Here is a 10286-nt window from a genome sequence, read left to right as displayed (position 1 = left end):
GCCTGGGTGCAGCCCGCTGCCTGGCCAGTAGGCGGCGCGCACACGCCGTGGGGCCCGGGTCCGGGCGTGCGCGCGGCTGGTGGCAGCGGGGCCGCGCACGCCAGGGTCTGGGAGCCGGGCCGGTGCCCCCGGAGCCATTTCCGGGAGGGGCGAGGCCGGCGGCTGCCGGGCCTCCAATCTCGGCGGCGGCGGCGGCAATAGTGGATTCTGGTTCTCGCGGCCTGCGAGTCTGTCGCGCGCTGAGGGAGACGCGGGAGGTGGAGCCGGCCGGGTGCTCGAGGGAAGGAGACGGGAAGCTGGTTCCGGCGTGAGGAGGTGGAGGGGCCGCCGCGGGCTCCGGGGGGCGGTGAGGGTCGGGACGGAGGCGCCGCGGGGTGAGGAGAGGGCAGGGGCCGGGTGAGCCGGGGGCGCGCAGAGGCGGAGTGGGGGCGGCTGCGGCCGGGGCGGGGGCGGGCTGAAGGCGTGGGCACCTGCAGCCGAGGTCCAAGCGAGTGGACGGCGGGCGGGCGCGGGGCCGCGGTGGGGCGAGTCTGGAGCCCACGCCTGCCGCGGTGTAGGAGTGGGCGTGGGCGGCCAGGATTTGCTGGTCCTCCGACGGGACGGGAAGGCTGTGAGGAGGGAGGGGGGACAACGAGAGCGAGGCCGTGCTGCTTCTAAAGGGAGTGCGAGGAGGCAGGACCCTGGCACCCTCGGCACCTTCATCCCGGGTTAGGTGGCCTGGGCTGGGCTCCGCACCCCGATCGCGCGCAGACGGGGCGTTTCCCCTAGTTTCCACCTGGGTGGAATGCTTTGTGGGAGTCTGGGTCTGGATTAGTTTCATCAACTGTGGGAGGGAAACCTAGTTGCAGCAGGATTTTGATTCGCTGGTCTGGGGTGCTGGGGGTGGAGTGTGATATCTGGGAGTGAAATCTGAGCCTTCAAAGGAGGGAGAGAACCATAACTTGGCTGCTCTGGCGAATCTAGGCGGGCCGGCGAGACAGTTTAAAGCTCTAGACGTAAACAAACCTGGTTCCCTTTTACAGAGTCTGAAGAAGGGGAGCACGGAGAGGAGGCTGGAAGAGGAAGATGCCTAGTACAGACCTTCTGATGTTGGTGAGCCTTTTGCAGACATCCTCCTGGTTCGAAGGCACTTGTCTCCGTTTTTTTTTTTAGTCCAAAGGATCCCAGTGTGTAGATTTCACCTCTGATGCTTACTTTTGGTAGCTGAGCATTTCTGCCACCTTTTATTTTGTTTTGTTTTGTTTTGTTTTTTTGGAGACGAATTCCCACTCTGTTGCCCAGGCTGGGGTGCAGTGGCATGATCTCAGCTCACCGCAACACCTGCCTCCTGGGTTCAAGCGATTCTTCTGCCTCAACCTCCCAAGTAGCTGGGATTACAGGCGCACGCCACCACACCGAGCTAATTTTTGTATTTTTAGTAGAGACAGGGTTCTCCATGTTGGCCAGGCTGGTCTTGAACTCCTGACCTGTGGTGATCCACCTGCCTTGGCCTCTTGAAGTGCTGGGATTCCAGGCGGGAGCCACCGCGCCTGGCCAACCACCTTTTATTTTGGATGAATGATCAGGATGAATAAATAGCTGAATTAAATATATCAATACAGTATATGTAGAACTTAAATTATTGAAGAGTCTTTTTCAAAATTATTGTTTTTTTAATGAGACGGGGTCTTGCTATGTTCCTCAGACTGGAGTGCAGTGGCTATTTACAGGGATAATCATAGCTCACTGTAGCCTGGAACTCCCATTTCAAGTGATCCTCTTGCTTCAGCCTCTGGAATAGCTAGGACTAGGAGTACGAGTCACCTCTCCTGGCTTTCTTTTTCATAATTCTTGCAGTTTTAATCCCTCCCTTCCCATACTACCAGAGCAGTTTTGAAACCTCTATTATTACGTTTTATCAGGGTCTGCCATATATTGGTTTATCTGAGTGTTTGTCTTCCAGATTAGAGTTATGGTTCCTCAGCAGGCAGATAAGCATGTCTTCTTTGTTTAGAGATGTATAAACACCTAGCATGGTGCTCTGAATATAGTAAGTGTTTAACAAATGCTTGTTGGATTGAACCAGTCTGAATTTAAGTTCTTTTGTTGGGCAGAGAGGTATGCCTGCTTTAGAGCTGTTTCCTCTCCTCCTGAGATCTTTCTGTGCTGTTTTACTGAGCAGGGAAGAATAGCGTTGCTAAGTGCGTTTACCAAAATGACATTTTATTTTTGGGACTTTTATGATTCCTTACGGGCTTTTTAGTGTGCGAGTTGTGGGGAGTTTATAGCTTTGAAATGGTGGTATAGATAGTGTCCGGGTTTAGTTTATTTTTTATCTTTTATTTTTTTGAGATGGAGTTTCGCTCTTGTTGCCCAGGCTGGAGTGCAATGGCACAATCTCAGCTCACTGCAACCTCCACCTCCTGGGTTCTCCTGCCTCAGCCTCCGGGTAGCTGGAATTATAGGCGCACACTACCATGCATGGGTAATTTTTGTGTTTTTAGTAGAGATGGGGTTTTGCCATGTTAGCCAGGCTGATCTCAAACTCCTAACCTCAGGTGATCCACCTGCCTCGGTCTCCCAAAGTGCTGGAATTACTTACAGGCGTGAGCCGCCATGCCCAGCCAAGTTTGTTTGTTTTTGTCACTTCTCTGAGTGCAAAATCAGTGGTTTAAAAACAGTTCATTTCTCTCTTTTTATCTCATTATCCCAGAGGGTGGGTTGGTGTCACTGGGAAACTGGCAAAAACTGGTAGTGAGATTCCCTTATACTGGGTACTGACATCGTAGTGGTGTTACCTATAAGGTCTGCAGGGTGGATAAAGAAGAGAGAAACTAAGTTTTGATCCATTGTGATTTGAGGCAGGGAACTAGGATAATTTTAGGTAGTATGTGAGAGACATAGATGAATACTTAGGTTATCCACAGATCCCCATGAAAAGTTCATCTAAGATAGTTTCTTGCCCCAAATTTCATGGATTTTTCAGTTTTAATTAATACCCTTATATAACTTAGAATTCTTATTAAAAGACCACTATGTTAGAAATACTGGAAACTATAAGTAAGCAAAAGGAAAGGGGATTTGGTAATCTCCCCTATCTCCTACATCCCCTTCATTCCCCTCTACCCTGTGCAATAATTTATCACCCAGAAAAAACCGCTGTGAGCCTCCTGGAAGGTTAATGCAGAGTGACTTGTGGCAATTGACAGTTTCTGTTTATCCTCTTACAGAAGGATATGTTTATGTAAATTATAGGTTTTAAACATAAGATATTTCCCCATGCACAGAGATATGCTTATTACTTCTAGGGTCTATGCATTTACTTTAACAGTCAGAACGATGACTGCTTTTACTCGGAATATTAACTTTGGAATCATTTTTGTTTTGAGGTATTTCTCTAGCTGTTGCCACCACCTTTCACCTCCTCACCTGTTAATATAGAATGTTTAGGAGTGTTGCTTTGCTTGTTGCTGTAAGGAATTAATCCACATAGATGTGAGTGACCCTAGGCAATCATCACTTTCTGAAGACAACATACGTGTTGCATGAAGTGCTTTCACTGGAAAAGTTGTCATTCATTCCTTGACTGTAATGTATAATACTATTTGGAACTAAATGGTAAATAACCAATAACCAAGGCTGGGTTTTCAGTGGCACACTAAATCATCATTCTATGAGGTGTTTCTCTAACTTATATGATATGTAATACACATTCTTGGCCCTCCAACTGGGAAGGAAGGACCTAAGTGAATGAAAAAATAACCTCAGTGCAGTGCAGCATCTCAGAATTAGAAATAATCTTAGAAGTCATGTGATGCAGCTTCTTTTTGTTTTTTAGAAACAAGGTCTCATTCTGATGCCCAGGCTGGAGTGCAGTGGCATGATCTCAGCTTACTGCATCCTTGATCTCTGAGGCTCAGATGATTGTTCCACCTCAGCTTCCCGAGTAGCTGGGAAAACAGGCACACGCCACCATGCCCGGCTGATTTTTGTATTTTTTTGTAGAGATGGTAGTTCGCCATGTTGCCCAGGCTGGTATCTAATTCCTGGGCTCAAGGGATCCAACCGCCTGCCTTGGCCTCCCAAAATGCTGGGATTACAGGCATGAGCCACTGCACCTGGCCTGTGGTGCAGCTTATATTATACGTGAATCTGTTGAAGAGTGTCTCTGATAAATGGATATCCAGTCTCTCATCTTTTCTGCTAATGGAATAAGTGAGCAAAAGCTAGGAAACAATGCAAGGTGGATTCAGGAATAGTAATGTTAACTCTGATAGCTAACATTTATTGAGTGTGTATTACATGTTAAGTGTAGGAATACTGTACTTACTTATTTTTCACAAAAACCTTTGGCATCATTCTTTTACAGGTGAAAAACTCGGCCTGTAGAGGGTAATCACAGCAGTTGAGTGGTGGAGCCAAGTTTGACCTCAGTTGGTCTGACTTCAGATCCCTCCCTCTTGCCTACTTTGTGTCCTTACCCCTGGTAAGGGTAGAGGTTGCTGACCATTAAGACTGATGGGAGAGGGTCTGTGTGGAGCAGATGGGGTAGGATAGCTCCGCCCTCTAGGGGGCACTTTGGGAGTGGGGGACTGCGGGAGGAGGGAATCTTTTTTCTTCTAGTGTAGTCTTGTCTGAAAATACATGTTTTATTATTAACTCTTGTTTATTGGGTCAGGCGTGGTGGCTCATGCCTGTAATCCCAGCACTTTGGGAGGCTGTGGTGGGCAGAGCACTTGAGGCCAGGTGTTTTAGACCAGCCTGGCCAACATGGCGAAACTCTGTCTCTACTAAAAATACAAAAATTAGCTGGGCATGGTGGCACACGCTTGTAATCCTGGCTACTCGGGAGGCTGGGGCTAGAGAATTGCTTGAACCCAGGCGGTGGAGGTTGCAGTGAGCTGAGGCTGCACCACTACACTCCAGCCTGGGCGACAGAGCAAGACTGTCTCAAAAAAAAAAAAAAAAATTGTGTTTTATTTTCCTTTGTGTCGCATTTAACGAATTATATTGAAATTTTAAAATTTGTGTCTGCAGATATAGTATTATAATCTTTAAATGCTATTTCAGAATAGCAAAAGGGCATTACAGAATATTTGTTATAAAAAAAGGACTTTGGGTCATAGGGTTGAAAACTACTTGTGTGGACAGTATGCTGTGAGAGAAGACCTGGAGATGACCTGGAGTCCACATATACCAAGCCTTGAATCCGGACTGACGGGCTCGGGCTATCAGCCCTCAGTGTGTTCCTGCCCTCAATTTTGTCCTCATTTGATTAGTATCGTTTGCTTGCCTTTTTCCATTTGCTGTATGTGGGATGTCATAGACTGCAATACTTTCCACCTGTGTCTCATAGAGAATAAAATGAATATGTTCGTCTGCTGAGAGTTGTGATGATGTCAGAGGGAATTCAAGTCAGGTAGCTTTGTAGCAGCCTTTCTCCCCACTTGGCAACCATTCTTTTTATTCATACTCTCCTCCTTGGTGCTAGAGGGTGGTATCACTTTACAAGTTGCCAAATATTTGTAGTTTTTAAGAAAAACGTACTTTATAAAACCAGTCTACCCCTTAGGTGGCTTTTTTCTTGTCCCATCGGAAAATGATGAGTAAATTAGCTGGTATTCATAGATGAATCAAGATGAGCATGTGCAGCCTGGTAGTGCTAGGTGGCGTTTGAGTGATAATTACTTATCTAGGGCAGTGGTTCTTGACCAGGGGCGATTGCCTTCTGGGTGACATTTGACAATGTCTAGAGACAGTTTGGGTTGTCACACCTGAAGGGTTCTGCTGGCATCTGGTGGGTAGAGGCTAGGGATGCAGCTAAACATCCTACAATGCAGAGTTTCCCGCAAACAAGAATTATCTGGCCTAGAATGTCAATAGTGGTGAGAAACTGGTCTGAAGTTTCTTACCATAGATACCTGGATATCTGTGTAGTCTATGCTTTCATATGGCTGGGGGAATGATTCCCTTTTTGGAGGTTAACATGTCTCTTATTGTCTCACTTGGGGTTATTTTGCCCATGGGTCAAGCCCTGCTGCTCAGGAATATATATTGGAGATAGTGCAGCATGATCTTCTATAGCAGTGCAGAATTCTTTTTTTTTGTTGTTTGTTTTTGTTTTGAGATTTGTTTTGAGACGGAGTCTCGCTCTGTCGCCCAGGCTGGAGTGCAGTGGCGTGATCTCGGCTCACTGCAAGCTCCGCCTCCTGGGTTCACGCCATTCTCCTGCCTCAGTCTCCCGAGTAGCTGGGACTACAGGCGCCCGCCACCACGCCCAGCTAATTTTTTTGTTTTTTGTGTTTTTCTAGTAGAGATGTGGTTTCACCGTGTTAGCCAGTATGGTCTTGATCTTTTGACCTCGTGATCCGCCCGCCTCGGCCTCCCAAAGTGCTGGCATTACAGGCGTGAGCCACTGTGCCTGGCCAGCAGTACAGAATTCTTAAGAAATGCTTTCCTTTGCAACATTTCTGCACCACTCTTTTCTTGATTTGCAAACAGCAAGCTTCCCTCAGTTTTGTTTTTGGGATTCAAAAATTGAATCTTTCCAGGTCCCTGAGCGTCTTTATCTGTGACCCTTGAATCTTTTTCAGGGATGCTTTCTTTCTGAATCTCAAATGGGATTTAAGCAATAAACTGAAAGATTGACCTTAGTAGCTCTGTTCTGTTATTTGAGCCTTGTGTCTTGTTTGTAGGATTTGCTAGAAGAAAGGGAAAATTCATTGGGATTGTTGATAGGACGTTAAAAAATTTGTTGACATTTGAGTGGCCATTGCAGGGTGAGCACTGTATTTGGCATTCTCCCAATGTTGTAAATGAAACAGATCTATAATCATTTCCACAGCCTTTGGTTTAAAGGAAAAGGGAGTTATAAACAGAATCCGAATCCCAGTATTTGACTTAGCTTTTCAGTCTATGTGTCAGAAATTTTTAGTAATATTTACCTTCTTAATTAGGTTTTATACAATGTAATATTATATACAGTTTGTGCACATTGGTGGCAGAATTGAGAATCAGCCTGGGTTTAAGAATTTCCATAGGGAATTGATGTGAATCAGTCTGTATGCGTAAACGTACAGAACCCAGTTACTGAGAGAAAACCATGCTGTGGGGAAAGGGGAGATAGGGGCCCTCTGAGAAGATGGAATAGTGAAGACTGCGAGTAGTTTGTGGATATATCAGTCATATCTTGGCATAATCCAACAGCGTACTAAGGGATCAAGGCACTATTTACAAGGCTGAGCAGATTTAAGGAAAACATCTAGGTGAAACATCTAGGGGCTTGCTAGCAACAGGAGAGCCATTATCGCTTTTTTTTTTTTTTTTTTGAGATGGAGTCTTGCTTTGTCACCCAGGCTACAGTGCAATGGCTCAATCTTCGTTCACTGCAACCTCTGCCTCCCGGGTTCAAATGCTTGCCTCAGCCTCCCGAGTAGTTGGGATTACACTCTTAAGCCTGTGAGAGGGCAAGGAAGGGAGTAGTTTCTGGAACTTCTAGAGAGTTGAAATGAAGGAGAAGGTAACCTGTAGGAATGCCAGCCAGTGACCCAGCAGGAAAGGAATCAAGGGGAATAAATACTGGAAACTCTTTTCCTACCCTCTGATCTCCTGCTGTAGCCTCCCATTGGTCTAACACAACTGGAAACCAGAGGTTAAGGAGTCTGGTTTATTTAATTTAGAGGGTGGCATCTGCAGGCACATAGCCGAGCTGGAAAACGCTGGATGGAGGATCTGGAGGAGGAGGTCATCTGGAGGGGAGAACACCCAGCATGCTGGAGTTGAGGTCAAATTTGTCTTAAAAGGCACAAGTGAGGAGATAATTCTTGAACAGAATGTTGAAGGTGGATAGGATATGGATTATTATAGAAAGGGAATGTTCCCACTGATTTTAACAGGACAGATTCAGAGGCACACAGTTGCCACAGCTTTGGCAAGCCCAGAGCTGCTTTGTTCCAGTAGTAGCCTTAGAATCTTAATTGCCTGAAGGGCCTTTAGAAGTCCTGCAGCCCAGCTTTCTTGCTGCCTAGGGATCCCTCTACAATGCCCTGTCAGGAGTGAGGGCTACATACTTTCTCAGGGAGTTCTTTCCACTGTTGGACAGCTTTAAGTTTTAGAAAAGTTTTCGTGTGTCCAGATCACTGAATGCATCAGCTAGAATTAGGTTTGAGTGTATATAACAGAAAAACCTAAAGTAATAGAGATTTTTTAGAAGATACAAATATATTTCTTTAAGAGAAAACTGTCCCAGCTTGGTGTCTCAAGCTTGTAATCCCAACACTTCGGGAGGCCAAAGTGGGCGGATCACTTGAGGCCAGGAGGTCAAGATCAGCCTGGGCAACGTGGTGAAACTCCGTCTTTACTAAAAATACAAAAATTAGCCGGGTGTGGTGGTGGGCACCAGTAATCCCAACTACTCAGGAGGCTGAGGCATGAGAATCGCTTAAACCTGGGAGGTGGAGGTTGCAGTGAACCGAGGTCACGCTACTGCACTCCAGCCTGGGCAACAGAGTGAGACTCTGTCTCAAAAAAATTACAACACAGTACAATACAATACAGCACAACAATACAGTACTACAATACAATAGAATACAATGCAATACCAATACAGTTCCATGCCATGCCATGCCATGCCACGCCACGCCTTGCCACGCCATGCCGATAAGGCCATTCCTGGGTCTTTGAGGCACCAGGCTGCTTCTGTCTTGTCATTCTGCTATCAGTAGTACATCACCTCCGGGGCCAGGGTAGCTGCCTGGGGTTCCACCTGTCAGCTTCGTGTTTCATTCGTGAAGAGGAAGAGGAAAGGGAAAAAGAAGGGCTTGCCCTCCATTTTAATTAAAGAAGGGCTTGCTCTCCATTTTAATTAAAACTTATTTTGGAATTTATTATGTGTACAGAAGAGTATAGAAAGCACATATCTACATTTTAATGAACAATAATAAAACGACGATACCAGATTAGGAAATAAACCATTTATCTCTAACTCTGTACGCTCCACCCTGTTACAGATTCTTTCTTTCTTCCCCTCTTGGGATAACCCTGTCCTGACTTTTATAATTATTCCCTTGCCTTTTTAAAAATAGTTTTAACCACCTGTGTATGCATCCTAAGTTTAGTTTGTTTTTTTTAAACTTGATGTAAATGGATGCGTATGTATTTTTATTTTTGTGATTTTCCTGTGTTGCTCAGTATTCATGAGATCCATGTTATTGCATGTAGTTTAAGTTCATTTTTATTGCTGTATATATAGTATTTTATTGTGTGACTAAACTGCAGTTATTTATCCATTTGGCTTTTAATTCATATTTGGGTTGTTTCCAATTTGAGGCTTTTTCAAACATTACTGTTATGAACGTTCTTGTATAACAAGTGATCACAAGTACAAGAGTTTTTCTGGGATTTATGCCTAGGAGTGGAATTGCTGATTGTAAAGGCGTACATGCCTAACTTCACTAGATATTGTTAAGCTTTTCTAAAGAGGCCAATACAATTTATACCACTATCAACAATATATGAGAGTTATATCCACCCAACTTGGCAAACCTGATATTTATAAAGCTTATTTTTTGCCAATCTGGTAAGCAGATAAATGTAATTGTAATTTCCATATGCATTTCCTGATAATTGATGTGATTAAGTACCCTTTTCAGTGTTTACCAACCACTTGGATTTTCTGTTTTGTGGCTACCTCTTCAAGTCATGCCTTATCAATTATTTCTCCTTTTTAGTTCTATTATTAATAGATTTTTCTGTATATTTGCTGAGGTTTTGTTACTAGGTGCATTCAGATTTAAAATTGTTACATCTTGTAAGTTGAGCTTTTCATATAATTTGCTTTTTGACATAACGTAATATAGCTACATCAGCTTTTTGTCATGAAATAGGAAACTGCAAATGTATGACGAATGAGTTGCCTGTTAGTATAGGCAGAAACTGCAGAACAGTCCTAGCTCGTTATTCGGGCTTTATGTATCAGTGATTTGTTCTGTTATCCCATAAAGTGAATGAGTCATTTTTGAGTTTAAAAAAATCATAGGGCTTTTTTTTTAAGGTCCAATTTGCATACAGTAAAAGGCATAAATCTTAATTGTTCAGGTCAGTAAATATTTATGTATGAATATACTCCCACATCAAGATATTAAACATTTCCAGCACTCCAGCTAGCTTCTTAATGTCCCTTCCCAGTTGAAACCTACCAAAGGTTTTGCTTAGTTTTGCTTATTTTGAACTTTACATAAAGTGGAAACATGCAGTATATTCTCTTTTGTGAGTGGCCTTTTCGTTCAACATTGTGTTTGTGAGATTCA

General features: G+C 44.5%; 1 protein-coding gene across 2 annotated transcripts in view; it reads left to right on the top strand.

Annotated features, from left to right (window-relative positions):
• Positions 1–68: 68 nt before the first annotated feature.
• SGPL1 (sphingosine-1-phosphate lyase 1) overlaps positions 69–10286 on the top strand; it is a 62714-nt gene continuing 52496 nt past the window's right edge. The window contains exons 1-2 of one of the 2 annotated variants that reach the window (XM_050803614.1): positions 69–315; positions 1023–1092. In XM_050803614.1, the coding sequence (XP_050659571.1) occupies positions 1066–1092 (27 nt within the window). In that variant the 5' untranslated portion in view covers positions 69–315; positions 1023–1065. Of the gene's footprint in view, positions 347–1022; positions 1093–10286 lie in introns of both variants that reach the window. The other variant, XM_050803613.1, reaches the window with a different exon arrangement.

The sequence above is a fragment of the Macaca thibetana genome, chromosome 9, assembly GCF_024542745.1.
Source record: "Macaca thibetana thibetana isolate TM-01 chromosome 9, ASM2454274v1, whole genome shotgun sequence".
Lineage (NCBI taxonomy): Eukaryota > Metazoa > Chordata > Mammalia > Primates > Cercopithecidae > Macaca > Macaca thibetana.
This window is presented reverse-complemented; position numbering and strand designations above follow the sequence as displayed.